Genomic DNA, 26,948 nt, shown 5'->3' on the forward strand with positions numbered 1-26,948 from the left:
CAAGAAAATTTTCTTGATTTGTTGAGCAAAAAATATTTTTTTGCTGTTGGCATGATGATGCATTTTCTTGCTCCAATATAAATAATGCATGTGGCAATCGTTGTACATCATTAGCAGCTCTCCCCCTACCACTACAAGCACAGTGTAGCCGTATCTGGAAAATCAGAGGGCAGCGCACACAAAATATTTAGCAGGATGTATGTCTATTGGCATTGCTGACGTTATACAGCATACCATACGTTGTTTGAAAATTCAATGCGCAATGACACAATGTCTGGTGATGGACCACTGGAGCAATGATAGGAAGCAAGTTGTTTCAGTCATCGGACGAATCTATCATGATAAATTGTTAAGTTGAATAATTTTACTTTATTTGATATAAAAAGAAAATATTGCACATAACTTAATTACTACCACATCAGCACCAAAGCCATAAAAGGCCTTTAACAAGCACAAATAAAAACAGAATAACACAGTAGAAAAGGGCCACATATACTACATGTAGATATGTGAAAATAAGTGAATATAAGTCTGGATTATTTAAAAAAATCAGTGTTGAAAATCCTGAATGTTGTATGTATGCAGGTATGTTTTTATTTGATCGATATATTCACTCAAAATTGAGCACAGTACCAAGCTGAAACAGTTCGAGTTTTTGCATATAAAAGTATTCCTATCTAGAACAAGTTTGTTCTCTATGGCTGCGGATGAACTGGCAATGAGAGGGAGGGCACGCCAGATGCCCTCTGGCGTGCCCTCCCCTCATTGCCAGTTCACCCACAGCTATAGGGAACAAACTTGTTCTATGCCTATCTAGATATTGCATGTATTAGAAAGCCTCAGGAAGCATTTTTGCTCTGTCATTTCTTACTCCCTGCAAACTCCTCTTGGAGATCCTTGATCTAAAATAAAAACAATCATAGCATGTGTATTTACATCTCCATAAACTTGTAAAGTACTGTAAATGCAGTATCCAAGTGGCATTATTTGTGACGTTTTTTGAGTTTGACAGGAATATTATTTGTTAATTTAATGAAGTAGATCGGAAAGTTACATTGGACATTGTGATTAGCTGGAAGTTAATTTGGCAATCTCAATGTACCGGGCAAATCTGCTTTTGCTAGTTCCTGACTTTATTACTGTTTTTACAGGTTTTATTTCCCAATTGTTTCCTGGCTTCATATATCTTCTCCGATCCTACATTGCTCAACCGACTTAGCCCATACTGTTGACTTGTAGAAGACAACAGCGACATTAGTCCAAGTACTCAGTCTACGAATCGGATGGTGTTGTGGCACCTTGTTATCAACTTCTCAAAGTGTTGGTAACTCCAGAGATGTTTCCAATCCTGACTAGATATTTGCAAATCGGATCAAATCATCAATGATGAGATTGGCATCAAAGCACCATGAAAATGGATTACCCAGCTTGTAAATTAAATCAAATTAAACCCATTAATTACATAGTGGATGATGGTTTTAATTTCATTTTATTTGAAAGCTGAGCAGTCACTCTTCTCAGTGATTTTATTTGTAGCAAATCGCATGCCAGTGATTTGATATGCTTTACAAATCTGAAATCAGAGATTTGGGAGCATCTCAGCACAACTCTCTCCAATTCAGACACTGAGCACTTAGACTAAAGTGGCACGAAAGCATCATACAACCGGGTTCTAATTTTAAAACTGAGTTACTGAATATTATCACTCACCGGACTGTCAGGTATGAAAGTACCATCAGGTATCAGAGTTACATTTATAATGCTGTCATTTGTGGCGTTTCGTAGATGCTCTCGACATCTATGGAAGCTCGCATAGCCTCTGCTCTTACTCCTACCCATCCTGAGCAAGCACTGCGTTTCCTCCTTATCTTGAGCTATAAATCAGAATGTTCGCGGCATTGAACGTTTGGCTGGGTGTGAGCAGGCAACTTAACAAATATCGCAATTGGCAGAAAAAAATTTGTTTCTGAAACCCAATCCTGCCTACACAATGAGTTCTTCTGCATTATCTTACTATAACTTCACGTTTTTCTAGCTATCAATCTACGATTATAAAGGGCTTGAAAATCCGCCTATCAATGAAATTGCACATTTAACCATAAGTAATATTGCACAATTTGCCTAAAATTTTATTGCTGGTTATGTGAGTGAGTACCTTCGTGTTACTATCAGATGTATTGTCTTGAGGATGCAGTCTCTTTGTTGGATTCCGTGACTGAAAATATAAACAATACGTAAATTATGTATATCGACACCATGTGACAACATATATGAATTTATGCACATGTATAGCATATTTATATTTGTGGGCACAATCTAACTAAATTCAAATTGGCAAAAGCGTCCAAACAAAGGCTTTGTTGCCAGGGCTCCAAAATAAGCATTCATTTCATCTTGCTTTAATGATTGTTTTTGCAAATTTTAGGCGTGAAATATTAAATGTAAAATAAAATATTACGTCCAAGTTTAACCAAAGGTGTGAAATGCGATATAATACTATCTGGCGCATGTGTGAGGCCTTGGGATGAGAAATTATCAAGAAAAATGAGACAGATTGTCGCGAACTTCACTGGCTATTGGGTCAAGGATATGGTATCTGAGCATTCCAATCAAGTCCTTGTTTCTTTGCAATTCTACCAAATTTCTATGAGAGTGCAGATGAATTAAAATAAGAGAAAATGTTTTTGAACTTTGATGTACTGTGAAACCGAAAGCAAAGTATCGAATACAGCTTAGACATGTCGCAACCCTCACAGTAGTGTAGACTTAGATTTACTGCATTCTCTGATTTCAGGCTTACAAAAATATAAATGTGCACGCGTGCTTTTGTTATAAGATAGCTATTTCAAAAATAAGACAAATTAAAATCTATAAAAGTAATAAATATTATTTATCATCTCTATGTAAAAACCATACTATACTATCTGTACCTTAGAGTCTTGCTGGATGTTGTGTACAGCTAGCTGGTCTACTTTTTCTGTACTCCCTTTGCATATCAATGAAGCTGACTTCAAGATATCTTGCAGATTGGAAAGCCTGTCTTGGTCAGGAATTAGATATGTATGCGAGCGGATTTGGTCTAACAGCTCTCGACATTCACCGGCAAGGCTTTTTGCTGTTTTCCTAGAGGGGAGTTCCAGTGGCGGTGACTCAGAGTAAACTGCAATGTCTACGGGAGGGGAGTGGTTCGCAAGAGGTTCTGGTGGATTTGGGATTGTGACTAAGTGGGAGGTATCACAGTCATCTGCATCTGACAACATATCCTGCAGAGACATACCAGTTATGCTAGTATCATGGCTTGATGCAACCACCTCCTAGTCTATACAAAACCAGGGCTGTGACATATAGTGCATGGGAAGCTTCCTGTTGAAGTGTCGACAGACCGCCGACATATGTTTGCAGGGAAAGTTATTGCTTAGCCAGGAAAAAAACTCACAACTAGGAAGGAAGATGTCTACCAAGTTTTTAGATAACCCAACCCTACATTGTAGTTCAGAGACCTCCTCAATCTGCGTCGCATATATACATGTACTGCGAGATTCTGCCTCTAGGTAGTAGTCTATCAGCTCTTGCTGTCACTCTCGCAGAAAGGAGGAGAGCAAAGCATCATAGGGCTTGTGGAGCGCCGATAGCGAGACATTTCCGGTACAGTACCTATTGAATACAATCATCATACAGATGTATCAAAGTTAAACATTTTTAGGTTTGGATCTCCATAATAAAATCATTATTAAAACACCGGAATTGTCTTTTCTACAAAATGGATACCACAATGATGAATACCACATATAGAGGATATCGCCGTAGGAGAGATGTGCACATCAACATCATCCTGTTTTAGCCCAAAAACTTGACAAACTTTCTTATTTTACGAACAAAGTCCTAATTCATGATTTTTTTTATCTATCAGTGCTAAAAGTTACAGAAATGAAAACTATTCAAACATCAACATTGGTAGGTCCAGTCACTCCCTGTGAAAATAGGTGGGAGATATTTAATTTTAAAGTCAGATCTCTGTGGTTTGAGTATGATTTTTTACTGGTGAGTAGCATATCTGGGTTTTCGGAGCATGCATCATATCCTTATAATAATTCCTTTCAACTACTCAGTCATTTACCACAGTTGCCGACATTACTGGCACTTTAATTAGCCTTAAAAATACAAAACTTGCAGTGGTGATACTGCGCCCTGCAAGGCCTATACAAGGTGCCAGACAACACTCATCCAATAGGAGCGCACTCCATACATAGAGCCTTGTAGAAGCGTAAGAGCCTTGCATGGGCAATGTATGCTAGCACTCCTGGGTGTTGTTGAGTCCCAAAATACACGCATTCCAATTATCCATATGCAGGAATGTCAACCCATCCTCACACTTACATATATACCAAATACTATAGGAAAAATATTTATCGCGAGGGAAAATGACACCATTTCAAGAGGAAATATTAGCCAGCGTAAATGAGCCAAATGATTTGTGAGAGAAACTAATTATCAGATTGAGGCACATGTTTACATTGTACCAGTTTACTCTGGGGACTAGTAGTATAGTAGTAGTACTCTGCCGTTACTAGTTAGTGCAAGCGAAGAGACAAAATAAGGTTAATGGAAGAGAATAGACCGGCTTGGTTATTCATTGATTATAATGCATTGCATCTAAGGATTAGATGATCGACACTTACCCATTGTTAGCTAAAATATAAGTTAATGTAATGTAAAGTTATGCGATGGGAAATTTAATCCACTTCTGGTAAATTCACACACCAGGTGAAAATATGTCAATATAAACGAAGACGATACATCTCAATGATTTGTTTTGCCAACATAAACATTTGTACTATGCATCTTGTTATTTTCTCAACATCGATTTAAACAATGTATTACCTAAATGAACGTAATGTAGCATTAATCTTTCAGCAAATTATCAGAAACAAAACACATATGTAATGGGATAGACAATGCAGAGATGCCTAATCTTTCAGACGCAGCACCAGACAGGAAATAAATATGTTAGAGGAGTCCTCATAGTGCCACAATCGGCTATGGTACCTTCAAATGCAAAACACTTTTTTGCCTATTTAAAAATTTCTCCATTGTTGGACGCAACTAAGAGTTTATTTGCAAGAACATCTTTGAATACAACAAATACATGCGGTACTCACTTTTTTATGTAAGAATGGAAAGAACTTTTTCACAAGAATTCGAACTGTCATAAACAGTGTATTTGTAGTGCGATTGCTCAGGAAGCTGTTCTTGAATACTCCGTTCAATCGCTCCCCACCATTGTTTGTGGACTCCTCTCTAAGCACTCAATTTTTGCGATAACAGCTTGTCCATTTCTGAAAAAGCAAAACTAATGTTTTACACACAGTAAGCCGAATGTTCTCCTGTAACTGAATATAAATGTATTTCCAATGGAAGCCTTTCAATTCGTTTGCAGCACTACACTTGGTCAGCTAAAATGTGTCAATAGAACTTTCCAATATTTGTACAAATATATTTATTTCGATAATAAAAACATTTTTCAGCCTGTAAAGCATGCCTGAGCTCATACAATTGCAGAAAACAGCACCACTTCGAGTACACGTAGAATAGAAACCAGTACCTTGATTACATTTTTATCAAGCCAGACATTGCATATATACTCTCTAAGTTCCCTGTGTTTCTCACCGACCCAAGCATTATGCTCCTTCAGTGCCTGTATAGCTTTCAATTGAACTTCAGAAGTGCTGTAAAATGCAATGACTTGAGATAGGTATAATACATGTTTCTTTGTCACAACAGGAATTCAAGAGCATCAATTCACAGATAAATGGCAAAGTCCAGTACTCTGAGAGACTCTGTGAAAGCATGATTATTCAATTCCTCGTTTTACACCCGCGCTTCGCTTTGAATATACCCCTTAGGTAATTCTACATAACAGGACCATTTGAGTTTGATAGCAGCTGAAGAGAATGCTGTATGGCAGTGGGTACAGACTAATGAATGGGTGAAGGATAGTAATAGTTTAGTTCATAGGGATCCTTGTTGTGTCAGCCTCTGTTTACATGAGCAGCCATCTGGGGGCCTGGCTATGCAGAACCAAGAAACAAAGAGGCGGGGGGGGGGGGGGGGTGTGTGTGTGCAATGGTGACTAGTGATTAGTCACAAATGGTTGCAATGGACCAAAATGCAAGAGAATAATGGCAATGTGAACCGCACGACATGACTTCACCTCAGAAGATTTATGCTCTCTCACTATGAAAGCAAGTGTAAAGAAATTTGAAGATGAGATAGCAAATATGAAAACTGACTGTGAGCTGAATGTGAAGTCAGGTTGTGAGAGTTTGCATTATTTGGTATTTGCACATGGACAAGAAAACCTGATACAGACCTTTCAGGTTATAATATAAACAATCATATCACATGTATTTACATCTCCATGAACTTGCAAAGTACAGTCAAACATGGATAACCCGTCCACGGATAGCTCGAACACATGGTTAATTCGAACCGTTTCTTTGGTCCGTTCCCACGTAATGATAAATTGCTATAGATAACTGGATCTCAACACTGTTAATTCGAACTGTTTTTTTGCCCAACGGCTACCGAAATGGTTGTTATCGCTTTAGAAAATCACTTTATTCAAAGCCATAGAGGTAAACTTCATCTTTTCGTAATTCATAAGCATTGTTATTACCACCATCGGCAAAATAATTTTGTCAACGACTTTTCTAAAGGTTTGGTCAAATTTGATTTGTACTGCTATACGATTAATAGCACGGGCTTGCCGGCTCACGCTCGCAAGGATTTTCGCCACGCACATACAAAACAAAAACAGCATGTTGTTTTGTATGTGCGTGGCGAAAATCCTTGAGTGCGTGACCCGGCTAGCCCGTGACGAATAGTTTTCCGACGTTGATTCCGTGTTGAATCAACGTCGGAATGTTGAATGTTTAAAACGTCTTAAAAATTGTTTTTACTAAACGTATACGTTGTCTTAGCTAAAAAAAACTATTCATCGTTTGACCTAAACACAGAATACGTGTGTACATTCAATAAGTATCCATTCAAAAAGCGTGAGTGATATACAATGTACCGTTAAACCTTGTAAAACTTTTAATTGAACTGCCTCGGAGTGTTGCTCTTAACGAATCCCAGGTAAAGTAAGGGATTTCTTTTTGGTAACTTTTTCTTGAAGTTGCATAAACTTCAAGAAAAATCGGCAAAATTGATCGTGGGTAAAAGGCTCAAAAGAAAAAGATGTTTTTTCTTTTGAGCATTTCAACAACGATCAAGTTTTGCCAATGTCAATCTAAAAAAACGTCCTGGCAATAACATCACCTCAAACAACAAACCAATCTCAAGTGATAGAAAAATCTCTATACTTTTTGATAAAAACGTTTTAAACTTTACATTAGAAGCATTTAATTTGAAACAAGCCATTTGTGCTTTTGATTTATATTATAGTTTGCATATGTACATGTATCTACTAATAAATAAGTAAATACATGGACTTGTGACAGTGCTCTGCTAACTTGAACACTCTGATAATTCGAACACTTTTGCTCGGTCCCGTGAAGTTCGAGTTATCCATGTTTGACTGTACTGCGAATGCAGTATCCAAGTGGCATTATCTGTGACGTTTTTTGACTTTGACAGGAATATTATTTGTTAATTCAATGAAGTAGATCAGAAAGTTACATTGGACATAGTGATTAGCTGGAAGTTAATTTGGCAACCTCAATGTACCGGGCAAATCTGCTTTTGCTAGTTCCTGACTTTATTACTGTTTTTACAGTAGTTTTAGTTCACAATTATTTCCTGGATTCATATATCTTCTCCGATCCTACATTGCTCGACCGACTTAGCCCAAAGAGTTGACTTGTAGAAGACAACAGCGACATTAGCCCAAGTACTCAGTCTATGAATCGGATGGTGTTGTGGCACCTTGTTATCAACTTCTCAAAGAGTTGATAACATCTTCAGAGATGCTCCCAAATCCTGATTAGAGATTTGCAAATCAGATCAAATCACCAATCATGAGATTGGCATCAAAGCACCATGAAAATGGATTACCCAGCTTGTAAATTAAATCAAATTAAAACCATCAATTACATAGTGGATGATGGTTTTAATTTTATTCTATTTGAAAGCTGAGCAGTCACCCTTCCAGTGATTTGATTACAAATCTTGAATCAGAGACTTGGGAGCATCTCAGCACAACTCTCTCCAATTCAGACACTGAGCACTTAGGCTAAAGTGACACGAAAGCATCATGCAACCGGGTTCTAATTTTAAAACTGAGTTACTGAATATTATCACTCACCGGACTGTCAGGTATGAAAGTAACATCAGGTGTTTGAGTTACATTTATAATGCTGTTGTTTGTGGCGTTTCGTAGATGCTCCCCACATCTATGGAAGCTCGCATAGCCTCTGCTCTTACTCCTACCCGTCCTGAGCAAGCACTGCGTTTCCTCCTTATCTTGAGCTATTAATCAGAATATATATATCGAGGCAATGAACGTTTGGCTGGGTGTGAACAGGCAACTTAAACAAATATCGCAGTTGGCAGCAAATAATTTGTTTCTAAAACCTAATCCTGCCTACACAAGGGGTTTTTCTGCATTATTCTACTATAACTTCACGTTTTTCTAGCTACTAACCTAGGGTTATAAAGGGCTTGAAGATCCGCCTACCAATGAAATTGCACATTTAACCATAAGTAATATTGCACAATTTGCCTAAAATTGTATTGCTGGTTATGTGAGTGAGTACCTCCGTGTTACTATCAGATGTATTGTCTTGAGGATGCGGTCTCTTTGTTGGATTCCGTGACTGAAAATATAAACAATACGTAAATTATGTATATCGACACCATGTGACAACATATATGAATTTATGCACATGTATAGCATATTTGTGGGCACAATCTAACTAAATTCAAATTGGCAAAAGCGTCCAAACAAAGGCTTTGTTGCCAGGGCTCCAAAATAAGCATTCATTTCATCTTGCTTTAATGATTGTTTTTAAAAATTTTAGGTGTGAAATATTAAATGTAAAACAAAATATTACGTTCAAATTTAACCAAAGGTGTGAACTGCGATATAATACTATCTGGCGCATGTGTGAGGCCTCGGGATGAGAAATTCTTAAGAAAAATGAGACAGATTGCCGTAAACTTCACTGGCTATTGGGTCAAGGATATTTGAATTTTGAGATTTGAAGATGAGATAGCAAATATAAAAACTGACTGTGAGCTGAATGTGAAGTCAGTTTGTGAGCGTTTGTATTATTTGGAATTTGCACATGGACAAGAAAACCTGACACAGACCTTTTAGGTTGTACGGTTAATCTGTTACGGAATGTTATGAAAGTTTTCTTTTCAAATAAGTATTTATCAATTAAGGCTATTTGAAGCAAGACATGGACATGCAGTGTAAAATGAGTGCATTGGAGAACTGTCACAAACACGCCCCTCTGAAAGTGAGTGTACCCCTAACACAATCATAGACTATGTACCTAGCTCGTGCGATTTGTCTCATATGCGATAAGACTATGTCATATTCGGCATCGGTAAGGCCCATCTTGGTCTTTTTGAAATTTCTCAGTCATGCCTGTTGGCGATGAAAGTCACAGAGTAATACTTGCACATCTGAAATGAAGAGAAACATGCTTCATACCTAAGGGCAATGGAAGAACAGGTTAATGGGGATGAACTTGCAGCATAAATCCCATGTACACGTAGGTATGTGGGTACGACCTGAAGCTAGGGAATGTTACTAAGACTCAACCATCTACTACTCAGAATGAATCACTTGAACAATATTTTTACACTAATAAACAAAGCAACGTGTATTGTATGTACACAATGTATCCCACGGTCAGACAAATTAAATGTCTTTATGATTTGCTACAAAATGATTGTCTCAAAATGCGGGGTTAGGCCCGCTTATATATCACTTGTACTCACTCTGCCAATAGTAAAGCAAAAATGCTAACCTTACGCAGTTGATGTTGCTTTGTTGATTGTATAATTAGAATGGAAGAAAATAATGTTTCTACCTGGAAAAGATTACTCTAGTGCGGCTATTTCGGCCTGTGAGTAGTCCGTCATGAAAAACTTTGGCTTCCACGATGGGTTTCATTCCTTTATTTTATTCAGAGCCATACATATATGCTTTTTCATTTCCTGCTCCAGAATAAATGTTGCCACCACCTGTTATAACAAGCATAGTGCGCATGTCACAAGTAAAAGTACCAATAAAGAGCTTGCTCCTTTCCCTAACTTCGCCATAAGGCAATACGGCAATGATTATTACCTTTACCATACCTTCCAGGAAATGCAGACTGGCAAAATGGAAAGTGATTGACCACAGACCAAAGATGTGTGTTGGTAAGGCTGACTGTTAAAAGCGTGCTACTTATTAATAGTAAACTGAAAAGACAGGGTAGGAGCACAATTGTTCTAAGGACAATTGCCTATGCATATTTAATGCTAGGCTGCAAATTTTTATCACATACATGGCTTACCTGATAATCAATATTAGTCTTCACCACCACAAAGAAAAGAGGCAGAGCATACTTGGTGGTTCGATGGGTCGCATCCATAAAGCTTATTTCGTCGCCATATCTGCAAAGCATTCGCTTTTGATGATGGGTCTGGGTAACGAAGAGAAAGCTATCGGAATTCTAGTACTTTTGAAAATGAAATTCAGCTGTACTTTGGTCCTTTTCTATAGTGAGCTGAAGATTTTTTTGGTCAGAAGATGAATATCTATATTTGATGGGAAAACAGAACAGCTTAAAAAATTATGACGAGTCTGCGCAAACATTTTGAAGTGTACTGCTGACTAGTTTCAGAGTATAACCTGACCTTTGCGTACACCTCTCAAACAACGCTCACATCAGTCTATGCCTTTTAACTAGATGATGGGCAAAATGACTTTTTATTGATGAGCAATAAAGAAATCCTGAACAGAAGGAGGGTCAAGTTCAATGGCAGTGGCTCATAATCTCGCCAGTTTCTGGGTCATTTTTACAGGGACGAGGCTTAATCCAGAAGAACAAATGTTTAGTCGGTGGAAAAATTGAGACACTGATAGTCGTTAATAGTTTAATTTTGTTCAAAACAAATTTAAAACCAAATAAAACGTTTGTTTTATTTCGTTAATCAATGTTTTATTTTGTAAACATTGACCCCAACAGCAAACCCCAAATGTTTGCTGTTGGGGTCTTTCCTTGTTGAAAAAGGCTTATGTTTTGTTTGGCAAAATAAAACATAAGCCTTTTTCAAAAAGGAGAGACCCCAACAGCAAACATTTGCCTTTTGGATTGAAATGCTAATAACCTTGGTGATTCTTCTGTCAGTGTTTCCTAAAGTTTGAAGTTACAAATTAAACATACACAACATATTAGATTGAGTTTGCTAGGTGTTTCAACAGTGCAGGCCAACATCCCGTATGCAAAAGAAGATTGAGATACTCACATTGTTTCTGCAAAGGCTATTTGAATGTGATTCTTCATAGTGCGGTCATCAGGATAGAAGCGCTTGTTCATGCTGAATGCTAGAGGGAAGTTAGTTGATGCATAGTCACTAAGATGCTTCCTCATCTCTGGCAGTGTATAAACTCCTTGGCTAATTGATGATTTTTTTGTTTGACGCACTGATCCACTGGTGCTACAAGTTCAGCGACCTAAAACAAAACATGCCATATACATTATGACTACTGAGCATGAAGGACTGGAAACATCATCCATCTGATAATAAACTGTCAGATGACTGCTCTACATCTAAATGAGTGTGGGAGAGATACAACATGTGAGTTCTTTCGGGTTCCATAGGCGACAGGGGCCATACCAATATGGTGTAGGAGTTGAGAGAACATCGATTATCGTATCACAACATACCTCTCTCAGAAAGTGTTTTTCATGGACTGAGACATCGGGTAAGGACACTTCATACACGGTCTCATATGAGGGATTTGATGTTGATCTAAGACGTTTCGATAGCTGCTCCTTCTCCCACTTAGTCCCTTTAAAAGAATAAGAACAAAACTGTGATAGTATGATGCCCAAAATGCTCTCTTCTCATTGGCTTATGAACTGCTTTTATCACATCCGAGCTAGTGAGAATGGTTTTCTAACGCAGTGTGAGTTAAAAACTATGCAGTGAGGGGTCCATAATAGGGATGCATGATATTGAAAATATTGTGATATGATATCTGCGATGGTCTACAATATATCACACACCTACGATATATTTTGATGTGGGAAATTCCAGCTTCGGGTTAGTCTTATCGAGCTTTGTAACCATATCCACAGCTGTGAAGGTTTACATTACTAACTCCTATAGTGAGGCCTGCAGAAGTTTACCTCCCGAAATCAAGGGGAAATGAGGTCTAGTTAGAGCCATGAGCTTTGGTATAAAGGAAGATTTAAATCTGATTGACAAATGTGAAATAAGTGCAGAGATTGGGCGATCACAGTGAGATATGAAGATTAAATTTTGCCACAGTTGTAATTTAGCTATAATGCGATATCTGTTAAATATCAGCTATGACATAATCTCATTGATCAAATGTCTCAATCTTACAATCATATCTCAATATCATGCATATTACTCCAAAATTCAAACATTTTTCATCAAGCACTGTTAAATGTCTGATACTGAGAAAAATCAATGCAAACTAATAGTGCTTACAAGAAGTTTATGTCATTCAAGAAGTGTATGTACGGTACCTGGAAAGCAGGAAATCTGTACAATTTTCTAATCTTAACTTTAGCTGGACAATCAGCTTTGATAGAAGGCTGGTAGTTGGTCTTTGTCCTTATTGTGAAATTATGATCACCTGTTTGTTTGTTCTACAATAAGTAGATGTGTAGAACATGACATACAAGTACCAGATTACAAGCAAATGATGGTTAAAACTCAAGTCTTATTCTAATGATGTAATAACCATGCCATATTTTCCAAATTCAAATGTGTATCAAAATCAAATGAATCAAAATTTTGTTGTTAGAAGAAACACAGAGAAGCTGGAGTGAATTTGCCTACATATCAGCATAATCTGCTGATATCCATCTAGCACCCAGTCAACATTCCGGAGCCTGTGTCATTTGTGGACATTTATCTGCATCCATTCATATACATGTGTATGCACACAACACGGTGATACAGAGCTTTGCGACAATGGAGGCCTTCAAACACTCAGATTTATGTACATGTACTGAAAAGCTTTGCCATTTTTCCTGAAAAATAGTTTGTGCACACGTAAGAAGGAGACGGATGAACAGAGACATACCTTTGTGTCGGGCAAGTTTCGTCCATGCTGTGCATTTTCAAAGACATGAAAGGATAGCCTTGTCTAAATATATTGGACATACAATGACCGAGTTTTGCTTTCCCAAAATTATCCCTTATAATAGGCTGAGTGAAATATTCTTGGTGTACTGGTAACTTACTCTCCGCTGTTCTTTGTACTTTTCCTTCTGGGTTTGATGTCTTTCAGGACCGTACATGCAGCCATACGCTTTTTCCCCGCCATACATACATCTAGAAATTCCCCTGTCATACAGCCCACGACCAAAGTGATATTGGAAAAAAGAAAGGGTACTGATGGTTGAGAAATGCAATATTAGCAGTCAAATGGCACTGCGGTGCAATAGGATAACTGCAATGGTAGCTGTAATGTACTGGGTGTGTGTGTTATTATATACAACAAACAGCAATAATGAAAGGAAAAGATTATATGTTTATATCTCTCCCCCTGCAATAGGAGAAATGCAATATTAACCAATATTAGAAGTAAAATGCACTGATATTATTAGAATAACCAATATTATTAATATAGTAATAATAGAAAACCAATGCACAATTTTGTTTACAATTCCAAACGTCATAGCTAACAATATCAAGAAGTTGTGATATTTATATAGATTTTTAGAACATCTATTTAAAAAAGTGTTTTGTCATGACAAACAGCAATAATGAAAGGAAAAGATTATATGTTTATATCTCTCCCCCTGCAAGAGAAATGCAATATTAGAAGTAAAATGCACTAATATTATTAGAATAACCAATATTATTAATATAGTAATACAGAAATAATAGAAAACCAATGCACAATTTTGTTTACATTTCAAAACGTCATAGCTAACAATATCAAGAAGTTGTGATAATCTCAATTGAATCATTAGAAAGAAATATCATCGTCATTTCCTTTAGTCCACTCATTTTTGATTATTAGGTTCACGGATCCGCCGACGCGAGATAAAAACTACCGCTGAAAAAATAAAAAGTCTGTGTACTTTTATTTTTATTTGAACCGCCAAAACTTGCAATTTGTTTTTGCTATTTGCTTTTCTTTGAAAACGTAACGTTAGCTTTCTTGTAACCAGGGCCGTATTGTTCATTGTTCTATGAGGCAGCCTCTGGCTGCCTCATAGAACAATACGAGGTAGCAAAATTCTATGAGTGCGTTCTATGAGGCAGCTGTTATGTTAGCATGTTAGATGTTATTGATTGGTTATATATTTGTTAATAACAGAAGCACGCTAAAAAGGACAACTCATTTTCTAGCACGAGTTTTCATGAATGCTTTGCGCATGTCACGCACATACGCATTTCTGAATTTAACTGAAAGCGAAACTAACTAAACGTAATCTAAATATAACATCTCCCTTTCTGTAGAACAAACAGAGGCAGTAAGAAAGCAACGAACTAAAAGCAGCAAATGTGAGAAAACAAGATTACAGACATGATAAACTAAGGTACTAGATACTGAAGAAAATTGTCACTCACGATACCCCAGAGGTCTCACCACAGTTCTACCAGAACGAGTACGTAAGGCCGGGGTCGTAACAGGAATGGATTTTTCCTTGTGACTAGCACTTGAATCAACAGGCTGCTTGATAGGTGTGCCAACCAGTGGTACATTTGAAACCATAGGGGGACTTGATGCTGTATCACTAGTTTTTTTTCCTACAGGTTTTGATACAATGTCAGAATAAGTATTTGCAGGTAAAGTATTGTCTGTCATAGTCACAGGTTGTGAGATCTGTCTGCTCGCACCTGGCTTAGTAAAATCTGGTCGTAGGTGCTGACGATTCCGTCGTAGCTCATGTCCTGTTGCATGATTTTGAATGACATAAGACCTGTCATGTAGGTGATGATCTATCACTGTAGCTTTATGCCACTTGCCATCCTGACCATGAAACCTAACTGGTTGACCTGGTTTCGAAACAGGTCTTTCCTTGCAGACTTTCACATCATGGTTTGCTTTCATGACTTCTTGTCGAGATGACAGTTTGGTATGAATGTATTTCCTGTCGTAAGCTCTAGGAAACAAACAATGTCCTTTTACTGGAATACCATCAAAGAGATTTCTGCCTTGCAGAAGTTGAGCTGGAGATGGCAAATCTGCTGCCAAAGGAGTGTTTCTGAGCATCTGCAAAGACCGCCAGAAACACTTGCCATCCTCATCAGCTTTGATCATCAGACGCTTGACGGTTTGAACCATGCGCTCTACTTGACCATTTGATCTGGGATAACCTGGAGATGATGTTACATGAGTAATACCTAGCTGTTTTGTGAATTCTTTAAACTCATGACTGGAGTACTGAGGACCATTGTCAGGCTTTATAGTGAGAGGACAACCAAAATCAGCAAACAGTTTCTGAAACTCTTGTACACTTTTGCTAGTTGTATCACAGGGCTTAGACACACTAATCCACTTAGAGTAGTAGTCTACAGTAATGAGATAATGAGCATCCTTGAACTGAAACATATCACTTCCAATGACGTGCCATGGATGTGTGGGAATTTCACTTGGAGTTAGAGGTGCATTCACCTGAGCTTTGTCATGTTGTTTGCATATGTCACACCCAGCAACTCGATCTTCAATCTGTCTACTCATACCAGGCCAAAACAAAGCAGTACGAGCTCGCTGCTGGGTTTTTATTATGCCCTGATGACTTTCATGTACATGTAGCTGATCAATAAGCCTAGACTGCTTCTCATAAGGAACTATCAGACGATCTTCATAGAATAAGAGATTGTCAAGAACACTTATCTGGTTGCGATATTGCCAGAATGATTTTGCCAGTGGATGGCACTGCCTTCTCTGCTTTGGCCAACCATTCTGAGTATATCTTAAGACAACTTGTAGAGTAGTATCTTTTACAGTCGACTCACTATAGTTATTTACATCAGTGTCAGTTCTGAGAATGACTGCACAGATTTCAGGTAAGGGATCGTCTATGTTCAAATCTTCCACTATGGTATATACAGGGCATGAACGTAATAGATAGTTCGACATGTACATAAATTTGCCTGGTACATGAACTACTTCGTAGTCATAGTGCTGCATTCGCATTTTCATCCTCTGCATGCGAGGCGTCAGATCATGTAGAGGCTTCTTGGTAATATTTACCAAAGGCATATGGTCTGATTCAACCTGTACAGTACGACCATAGACATACTGGTGGAAATGAGTCAGCCCAAACTGAATGGCTAATAGTTCCTTTTTTATTTGAGGATAAAGAGTCTGTCAGTGTTAGTGATTGAGCAGCAAACTCTATGGGTTTGCCCTCTTGAGTCAAAACTGCTCCCAGACTATGGGAGCTGGCATCAACATTGACAACCACAGCTTTTGTGGGATCAAAATGAGTCAAAGTGGGTGCCTTACTGACCATACTTTTCACATTTTTGAAAGCCTCCTGTTGAGCCTTATTCCAGTGAAATTCCACATTGTTTTTAGTTAACTCTCATAGAGGTTTAGTCACCTCTGACAAGTTGGAACAAAACTTGGCTAAGTAGGTCACCAAGCCAAGAAGTGACCTTACCTCACCTTTATTACTGGGTGCAACTGCTTCTTGTATAGCCGTTACCTTGGCAGGTGATGGATTGATGCCGTCTTTTGACAGTGTGGCCTAGAAATTGAACAGCATGTTTACTGAAATGACACTTTTTCAGGTTCAGCTTGAGACCAGTTTCCTTTAATCTAGTTAGTACTTGACTCAATATGGTATCACGCAACTCCTTAGTAGGTGCATGTACCAGCATGTCATCCATATAGATCTCTACTCCAGATATATCGCCTACCATCTCTACCATGGTCTTATGAAAGAATTCAGGAGCACTTGTAACTCCAAAAGGGAGGCGTTTATACCTGTATTTCCCAAAAGGTGTCAGGAAAGTTGTAAGTATAGATGACTCTTCATCAATAGGTATTTGATGAAAGCCTGAGCTCACATCTAGCGTCGAGAATACTTTGGAGCCAGACAGTCTAGCATATATGTCCGACACTTTTGGAAGTGTGTACCTATCATGCACTGTTGCCCTATTCAAATCTTGCGGATCTAAACAAATCCTCAAGGACCCATCTGGTTTAAGCACAGGCACTATGTGATTTAACCACTCACTTGCTTCATCCGTTTTAGCAACAACATCTAATGAAACTAATCTGTCAAGTTCATTTTTGAGTTTGTCTCTTATGGCATAAGGCACAGTCCTAGGTGAGCAAGCATGAGGTACAGCATTTGGCTTGAGCCTGATTTTGTGAATAGTGCGTAACTTGCCTAGCCCTGTAAACACATCTGGGAACCGGTTTGCTATCTCTGATTTGTGACAGTCTGGGTCATCTTTGTTAACTAGTGATACAGCAGCCCCTAGTAACCCTAGTTGTTTGATTGAAGGAAAGCCTAGCAAAGTTTTTGCTTTTAACCCCTGTTCTAGCACATGAAATAGTATTGTATAAGATTTTCCATTGTAACAAAGCTCAATACGCGCCACTCCTATAACGGGCAGCGCATGACCCGAGTATGCAGTCAAACGGGTTAAACTAGGTGTAATAGAGGCCTTTGGTGAGATTCTCTGAAGCTCAGCGTACGGTATAACATTAGTTTGTGCACCAGCATCAACTTTGGTCATCAAAATGTCATTTCCATTACACACAAGCTCGATTAGCCATTCACTATCAACACTAGAGACATCACAACCATCATCTAGCAAAAACCATCGACAAATACACTCCTATTAGAACTCTGTTCAATAGCATGTACTGTATCACTAGACTGTATAAAAATTTGATCTGAATATTTGGAATTTTCTCTGTCTACAGTCACCTCATCGGTTTGTCGGAGCTTCTGCTTGCAAACAGCTGCAAAATGATTGGGTTTTTCACAGTTTACAAATTTTACCAAACGCGAGACATGAACGAGGAGCATGTGATCTACCGCAGTATCGGCAATCACGTATTATGCCTCCTGCCTGTTTAGAAACGCCTGCTTTATTGAATTTTGACTTTGATGAACCTAGCTTAACAGCAGCTACTTTAGTCTCATTTTGCATTTGCATTGAAATAGTTTCTTTAGCTCTCATTTTAGAGGTGACTGTGGCTAGTGAAACATACTCATTAAGTTGAAGTTCAAAGCTCAATGATGCATCTATCATTCCAGAAAGGAGCCTATCTTTGACCATGTCAGTTTGTGTAAGCCCGGTGCTAAATCTACATTTAGATGCCAATGCATGTATGGCCCTAATGTACTCTTCAGCACTTTCATCAGCGCCTTGTTTACGTTGATAAAATTGAGTTCTATAGTGCAAAACATTCCTTCGTGGCTGAAAGTACTGAGTAAAAGCTTCTGTAACAACATCAAGTGTCCTCTCTTCTTCTTCTTCATCAAACTCCAACTGATCATATATGTCATCACTCTCTCGCCCCATAATGTACAAAAGAGTGTCAACCTGCACTTCATTGCTTTGATATGCCAATCCACTTATATTGCAAAACCTCTTGAAGCGTCTGAGCCAGTCAGACCATTCAGTAGCAGTGTTAGCAAAATCAAGAGACTTAGGATTGTCAACTTTAATTCTCAGTGGAGGCACTCTAGGCTGTTGTGCTGCTGGTGTGTCAGTTTGTGCGTCTTCCGACATGTTTGCAAAGCCCTTGCAATAAAACGCAAAAATTAAGTTTGCCAATAACACAAATAAAATATTTACTAAATATAATGTATCTAGAAGCCAAGGAACTAAACATCAGCATAGATTCGGATTGTCACAATGATATATCATAGATCGCGAAATAGACGGGCAAATTCTTTCTGTCTGCGCCTATAATAGCCCTTCTCAGCTTCACAATATACACCATATCACCCGAATACTTAGCTCAATAGCCTCCGTGCTGTGTCTAGACAATCAGGGTTGCCTAGTCGACACAGCAGTTCTTGCCTTGGGTTCAGTGCCCTGACACCATGTTATATGTTAGCTTGATAGATGTTATTGATTGGTTATATATTTGTTAATAACTGAAGCACGCTAACAAAGACCATTCGTTTTCTAGCACGAGTTTTCATCAACGCTTTGCGCATGTCACGCACATATGCATTTCCGAATTTAACTGAAAGCGAAACTAACTAAACGTAATCTAAATATAACAGAGAACCCTCTTGGTGGAAGGTTTTTTTCATAAGATGTCCTTGATGAGAACAACCTGTATCTGGCGTCGGCTTCACTTGTAGAATCAGACTTGCCATAAAGATGCAGTGTTGAATGTGTTAGTGCGTTGAACAACCTTTTATCTATTAGAATGTGGTAGTTGATTATATTGAATTATGTAATCCATGACAGCTAGCTTTGGAAATCGGTATAATTAGTAAATTAAAGTTTTCGATCATTACTCCAAACGCCGGCGGTCGCTCGATGAGACAGGAAACTGACTACAAACCTAATTAATATCGGGGTAATTTAATACCCCCGTACTACAGCATGACGTAAATGTTGGTCTACGGCTCTGATTAGCTGGTCCGACTGACTGCACACGGCGTAAGAAAAAATTTATTTTTGTATAACTACTCACCATTTAATGGCAAATTACTCTTAGCTTATCAACTAAAATAGCGGTAGGAAACTAAATTAATAATGAATAAATTAGAAACATGTTAAAAGTGTCAAGCTACCATAGACCCCATCTTCTGCCACCTGTTGACACGATAATGCCCTGTGGCCACCAGACTACAGCCAAATTTCAGCATACGGCACCCAAATTTACACCCAGAACGGCCAAACGGTGATTTTCTCGTTGCTTAGTGTCGATAATGCTCGGACGAAAGGTGCGAACGTATCGTGCAGAGCCCGTTTTCAGGATATTACTAGTGGTTGCAAACCTAGCGAATCCATTTCGACACCATTTTACTGCTGAGAAAGGAATGGAAAACGGGCTTTTCGGTTTTATCTGTTCTGGATTCACATATTTAATGATAATGATTAAGTTGAAATGTGCTAGACGCTGTTGAACTGACGAAGAGTTTTGATTTTGACGACTGCCATAAATTCTGGACTTTTAAAACATTTACTTCCACTTAAGATGAATATTTTGATAGTTATGGGAGGCCAATTACGGGATAATGTAGAATAATTCTTGGTTGGCTTCACTAGCCGTATTGCAGTTTGACGAGTTATTCTGACGATAGTCACTTGACTGATTACAGTTTGCAAATTGTATTTGAAATTTTTACTTTGTCATTACTATTATTGTTATATCGACGCTGCGCGAAGCAGCCGTGTTTAGAACTATCTTGAAACCTTAAAAAAGAGATTTGTTCGCATCTTTCTTCTTATTGCTCATATATCGAGTATGCTTGCTAATTTCTTCACACTATTTTTACGTGAAAACATCTACTTCATTGCAAGGAAGTCAACTCAGGATTTTCTGGGGCTGCATACATGTGTTGTAAACTTAAAAATCAAGCGAGACATTCAAACGCATAAACTCCATGAAAATACTGATGGCCCCGAAAAGGGCCGTGGGAGGAATAGTTCTGGAGAATTATCCTATTTGGTTGTTGGTTGTGCCGAGAACGTCCAGGTCATCAAGGCCAAGAGGATCTCGGGGGTTCTTGGCGACTATGCGAGAGGAAACCTCACGTATCGGAGTGGCCAATGTCCTAACCGAGTGGAATGGACGCCACACCAGCCTCCGGTGCCCACTTGGCAGCTGCCTCGGAGAAGGCGCCCTCCTCTCCTTTGGCTTACTGGTGCATGGAGGCTTTGTGGGCAATGTCTGTGTGGCCACAGATCGCCGATGTATCTCGTTTGTGTGCTGTACTAGAAGCGCCCTGGTGGCGAAGACGCTCTCGCAGGAGGGACACTTAATCTTGCTGACGTGACATCGCTCATGTCGTTGCAGCTCTCTGAGCGAGGCGAAATGCTTAGGGCACTCCGCGCAGAAAAACATGGTTAACTGATCCAAAGGTAAAAGGTGACGTAGCCAATATATATATGGAGAAGGAACTTCTGGGATATTGGTTGACCTAGAAAAGATAACAGACGCCATGTATTAAACTTTTTACGCAATGAACAATCTTCTATAATTTATTTCTTATCGTTCACTTATTGAAAGACATTTGTTATGTTCATGGTTACATGCCAAAATAATCTAAGTTTCTGTTATAATTGATTGTTAGGGGTTTAAGATTACTTAAACGAATTGTTTCCGTTTTTGTTGTACGTTTTCTCGAGATAAGATTTTGTAATTAGCCCTTTCTGTTATCGAAATATGTCTTATTGTTTTTTTACGATTACTGTTCGCTACCCAGTGTATGTGGAATTTTTTGGACTTTTTGTTAGTGTTTAAGATTGTTACGCTGCAATGACTCGTTGTCTAACAATAATTTTTATTGTTACGAGTGTGAATATTTTTAGAAAGTCAGCAGTCAGCAAGACGATATGATTGGTCGGTTTGAAAAATAACTGTTAATCTCTAGGCCAATCGCTTATGTAATATAAATACTGCCACTAATTTTTAGGCAGTTCAGCTTGTGTTTGGCTCTTGAAATAGCTACATGATTGATATTATCATAATAAAGTCGTTGTTATTGGAAATATATCACTTATCATCGTCACTAGCAAGCTCACACAAAGTTACTACAAGCAATTTGGATAATTAAATAATTATTATCCTTACAAGAGTTGTGTTCTCTCCTGTTGGTTTCAGCAGGTTATAGAGTTCGCAGCGTTGGTTTCAGCGCACTCTGTTGGTTTTAGCAGAACACAAGTGAGTTGGGTTCAGCTCCCTCCTGTTGGTTTCGGCAGGTTGTACAGTCGGCAGCGTTGGGTTCAGCGCACTCTGTTGGGTTCAGCAGAGCACAAGTGAGTTGGTTTCAGCTCCCTCCTGTTGGGTTCGGCAGGTTGTAGCGTTGGCAGCGTTGGTTTCAGCGCACTCTGTTGGTTTCAGCAGAACACAAGTGAGTTGGGTTCAGCTCCCTCCTGTTGGTTTCAGCAGGTTGTACGGTCAGCAGCGTTGGGTTCAGCGCACTCTGTTGGGTTCAGCAGAGCACAAGTGAGTTGGTTTCAGCTCCCTCCTGTTGGTTTCGGCAGGTTGTACAGTCGGCAGCGTTGGGTTCAGTGCACTCTGTTGGGTTCAGCAGAGCACAAGTGAGTTGGTTTCAGCTCCCTCCTGTTGGGTTCAGCAGGTTGTATTGACGGCAGCGTTGGTTACAGCGCACTAAATAAAAATAAGAGTTGCCCCCACCCCACTCTTGCGAGTTTTCTTCACATGTAACAACTGATTTAAACTTTTTGTAATTTTGTGTGTTTCTTTTTTAATATCTGCTTGACAAGCTCTAGTCACGTAGTATATGTCTATAATTTGTTTGTTTAGTGAGCTATGTTATCTATATTTGCATGGAAATATTTATTTGTATAGTTTTTTGTATATATATATATATATATATATATATATATATGTGTGTGTGTGTATGTATGTCTATTTTATTTTCTAATTTCGACATTGAAAATTTGCCATTAAAAAAAAGAAAACACAGACATTGACACTTTTATTGTTATTTCGACCGACATACTCTAAAATGTGTTGAAAAAATCCCTGAACCTAAAAATAAAAAATGAGTGGCCTTACTTTTACTGCTTTGGACATCAGTTGGAATGCCAAAGTACTCAAAAGTTTCCAAATGTCAGTTACTTTGAAATCGGCAAAAGAAACGATTTCTGTACTTTTACGTTAATTACATAAACCTTCGGCAATTCGACAATGCTATAGACTGGTGAAATTTGCATGTTATTTTTTCGTGAAATACGCACAACTTAATGGTTCTATTCTCTGTCGCTCGGCGTTTCGTTTGCCAGTCTTAATTTTGATAAAAGTAAGGCTTGGCCAGTTTTAATAAAGATTTCCGGCCAAATTAATCTGTCTATTTGTGTATAATCTGATCAGATGGGTAAGGTTTAGGAATATGTTGACAATTTTCAAAGACTTGGTAACATATTCAAATAGGCTTATATATGTTTTGTATCGTTATTATACTTTAACGGCTCTACAAAAAAATGGTTAAATTTGTTGATGAGATTTCGATACAAGGGTTTGTGACGTTGTTGATGAATAATTTTTTTAAGTTGTGCGCACATGCATTTATTATAAAAGCTCTCAAACTTCGCTCCGCTCGTTTGGTCATGGGAAAATAGCCTTGACTGTCATGAATGACCTTCTTACCTCTCCAAATATCTTCCCCTTGATAAATTAGAGCAGATAAAATTTTAAAGTTAAGAAAAAATTATGTCAACTCTGCCTCAAGTAGGGCCTGTGACATCATAGACCCCATGGTACAAAAACAAGCCAAAAAGGGCCTCATAAAACTGCAGCATAAAAAACATATAAGCTGCTATTGACACGTTCTTCTATTGCACAACAACCAAGCATAGGCCTATATTTTTCAATCAAGGTTACACTTCACAATCAAGGTTACACTAAAATATCTGAGGTGTAAAATGTTCATTTTTAACACAAGATCACAAATTAGGCAGTAGAGAAAAAGTGCTTTAAGGATATGAGATTACCTTCAAAAAGTCTTTCATGCTTGTTGAATATGCCATTCTCATCGTATGTGTAAAACTTGTTCCCATATTCGAGTTCATAGGCTTTGATGGCTTGCTCAGCCTCGTCTAACGATGAGGAGGGAACGAGTGGCATAACGCTTAAATGCACTGCAATTAAAAAATATATCTGGTAGGCCATCAGGCTTCTCGTAGAAGTTGACCGTCGTCAGCAATCATGTCATTCCGCTATCGAGGCTTCAATAACCTACCGACACGATTTCCGACCACAGGTATGGGAGGCCTGTAGATAGGCCTATATAAAAGATGAAATGACGAATACAAAAATTTAGTTATGAATACATGATGACCCACTGAGGTCTTCTTTTATTGTTGAAGCAATATGAATATGTAGTGCATTTCAATTAATTTTTAAGACAAATTGCAAGCAGTAAGCGACTCTAACTACTGATCACAGGCAGGCTGTCTAGTCCGAAAATATAACTGCCCTGTATTGCAGGAGACTACCAAAATTTGCTTTACCTTGCTTACTCTCCTACACTTCTTGTGAACCCAACAGATGAGATACAGCCTGGGCCTGGCGGTGCTACTGACAATGCACCATTGTAGCAACAAGTTCAAATAAAATTTGAGATACACAATTAAATGGTTGTTCCTTAGGTAGCTACAAACTGTCGTTGTTTCAAAAGGTGCTACAGTTGAGACTTAGTAGTAATATAAAGTTGGTTGTTAAAAAAGTGTGTGCTTGCATTAAATACAGTAAAGATAAGAGACTCATGTTTTCTGTTGCCTTCATTTTTATAGTCAATGCCTAACGAGATGCTAACATTAATATTTACAGTGAAATGAAATAGAATCATTTTAAGCTCTCAGAATGGTAACAAAGTGGACAACCGTTTTGTTATGTGTGGTTGTCGAGAAATTATGTTATGCATAACTAATCCGAATCCACACACAACATCAGTGTTGAATTTGCTTGTCATATTATTCTATTTTGACTATGTTTAATTTGTGCAATTTTACTTAGCTTGTCGGAACTAATTTAATTATTACTGGTTCAGGATTAGTGAAGGTGTTAAGCTATTGTAAGTTATGCTGATATTTACCAGTACAAGTTACTTCTTTATTCTATAAGTCAAACAATTAAAATACACAACTAACAAAATTCTAAAACAATAATATTAATGACAAAACAATTAGAATAGCTAATGAAAGTGACATCTTTACTCGAACAGTCGTCTATGCTTGTTGATCAGTTCTGTACAGTTGTTAGTTTCGACAGTCAAACGAGAGTCGTAAGAGGTCATAGGTAGAGAGTGTCAGCAGTTGAGACAGTGGCGTAGAGGAGACTCAGCTGGTAGAGGAAAAGGAGGCTCTATTGGTAGAGAAGAGAGAGGCTCCTCAGCAGGCAGATAGGAAAGTGTCCAAGGAGGCCCTTGGGAAGAGAGAGCCGGAGCTCAAGCTAGCCGGAGATAAAGATGGGGATAGAGATATTGAGTCATTGGAGCTGTTCTCTTTTATAGATGACATGTGGGATGGTTAGCCTGTGGGTGTAGGTTGAGTGTTAAGGTTCAATGCTTTCTGTCAGGCGTGTGAAGATATCTTGTTTGCGTAAGTCTTCAGCTGGTGCACGTGATGTTGACATGTAGGGTGGAGCTCGTGACTTACTCCTGGTATCTAGGTCATGTTGGACAGGAGTGGCAGATCTGTATGTGACTCATTTGACTCGTCTCTAATGTTTCTCTGGTGGCTTTTTGATGATGGTGGTTGGTAGGTTTAATTGCTTCGACTTCCCTTTAGCATGTTCTCCATCTGGTGTTGGCGCAGTTTCTATGATTGATTTCTTCCAAATTTGAAGTTTCTAATTTGCTTTTGACATTTTCTAATTATTGAATCTTTTAATGTCTTTGGGCGTCTTGGTGCTTGTACGTATCATATGGTTATCCTGTGGTCTGGCTACATTCCCTGTTGGTATAATGTTTTCGCAGTATCTCCATACAACATTTCTCCCGTTGTTAAATAATGATATGTCCTCATATCAGTGACGGCGTTCCATGGTGGGGTTAATAAGGATGTAAGGGTAAAAAAATATATGTATAACAAAATGAAAAAAAAAACGAACCTAGTTATTGAAGTGAGAGTAAGACTAAAATGATAGTATTCTTTAAAACCTTGCACCAACAATAATAAAGTTAAACATGATTAATAAAAACCAAAACCATAATAGTAGACAATTTTCAAACAAGGCTGAAGTAAAATGTCATATATGAATACAATTGGTAGTTTGTTGGGCGATTTAGTCAAGTGTCTATTGTCATTTTGGAGTCGAGTGTTACGATCTTGTCGTTTGTATTGTACCTCCCTAGTGATGGAAACGGGTCTTCCCGTATATTGGTATGTGCGGGTGGCTGAAAGCAACACTGTGGTCATTCCGGTGGCAGTTGTAGAAGGAAAGAAGATAGTAACATATAACAGAAACTTCATACATTGCAAACATGAATCAACGTACATTGACCTCCAAAAAAAAAAAAACAACTTAACAGTAATTATTAAATGAGTGATTTATTCAGCAAGTTTTTTTGTTGTTCTACTTAATAATTTATTTAAAACACATGTAAAACACATACTTTTGGCTACCTATCTTACCCTAAAAAATGAAAAATTCTGAAAATTTTAAAGAAAAAAAAGATTACAATTAAGTGGTCATATCTTTTTTTGCTATGTGCTGATCTACTTACAACAAAAGATCTATCATACAAATTTGGAAACAGAATTTTATAACATTATTGTGAGGTGCGCCGTTAGCTTTAATGTGGCGAAATAGGTTTTTTTCCAGAACATTAATCAATAGTGAAATTATCAGTTACAATCGATTAGCCACATCCAAAATAATAACTCGGCACGTTACCTGTAAAGGAACATAAGTTTTATAAACAAGATGTTTGTACCAAATGAAAGTCAATGATCTGTCATAGTTAGCATTTTTGTTCTTTCCAGTATAATTATCATGATTCCAACAGCAGCTTTTTACTTCAACTTGGCGATTTTACAATCCATCCTCGAAGAAAATAATGAAAATTTTGTATCAAAAATGTCAAATTCCATCCCCAATCCTTATGTTT

At 38.1% G+C, this 26,948-nt stretch overlaps 1 protein-coding gene across 5 annotated transcripts; it reads right to left on the reverse strand.

The window, feature by feature from the left end:
* Positions 1-761: 761 nt before the first annotated feature.
* LOC137400947 (uncharacterized) lies at positions 762-14,602 on the reverse strand. 5 transcript variants are annotated; one of them, XM_068087302.1, is made up of 17 exons: positions 13,443-14,602; positions 12,720-12,842; positions 12,231-12,339; positions 11,889-12,013; positions 11,467-11,674; positions 10,512-10,611; positions 10,044-10,197; positions 9,501-9,633; positions 8,757-8,816; positions 8,306-8,469; positions 5,603-5,726; positions 5,160-5,325; positions 3,485-3,654; positions 2,931-3,263; positions 2,156-2,215; positions 1,711-1,874; positions 762-902 (listed from the first exon to the last, which is right to left on the reverse strand). In XM_068087302.1, exons 13-16 carry the CDS (start codon positions 3,518-3,520, stop codon positions 1,755-1,757), a joined length of 549 nt encoding a protein of 182 aa, XP_067943403.1. In that variant the 5' UTR covers positions 3,521-3,654; positions 5,160-5,325; positions 5,603-5,726; positions 8,306-8,469; positions 8,757-8,816; positions 9,501-9,633; positions 10,044-10,197; positions 10,512-10,611; positions 11,467-11,674; positions 11,889-12,013; positions 12,231-12,339; positions 12,720-12,842; positions 13,443-14,602; the 3' UTR covers positions 762-902; positions 1,711-1,754. The 5 variants fall into 5 exon arrangements, with proteins under 5 accessions (XP_067943403.1, XP_067943388.1, XP_067943397.1 ...); XM_068087287.1 differs by having other exon boundaries at positions 5,160-5,336; XM_068087296.1 differs by lacking the exon at positions 12,231-12,339 and having other exon boundaries at positions 5,160-5,336.
* Between the last annotated feature and the right edge of the window lie 12,346 nt (positions 14,603-26,948).

The sequence above is a fragment of the Watersipora subatra genome, chromosome 1 (assembly GCF_963576615.1).
Source record: "Watersipora subatra chromosome 1, tzWatSuba1.1, whole genome shotgun sequence".
NCBI classification, from domain to species: domain Eukaryota; kingdom Metazoa; phylum Bryozoa; class Gymnolaemata; order Cheilostomatida; family Watersiporidae; genus Watersipora; species Watersipora subatra.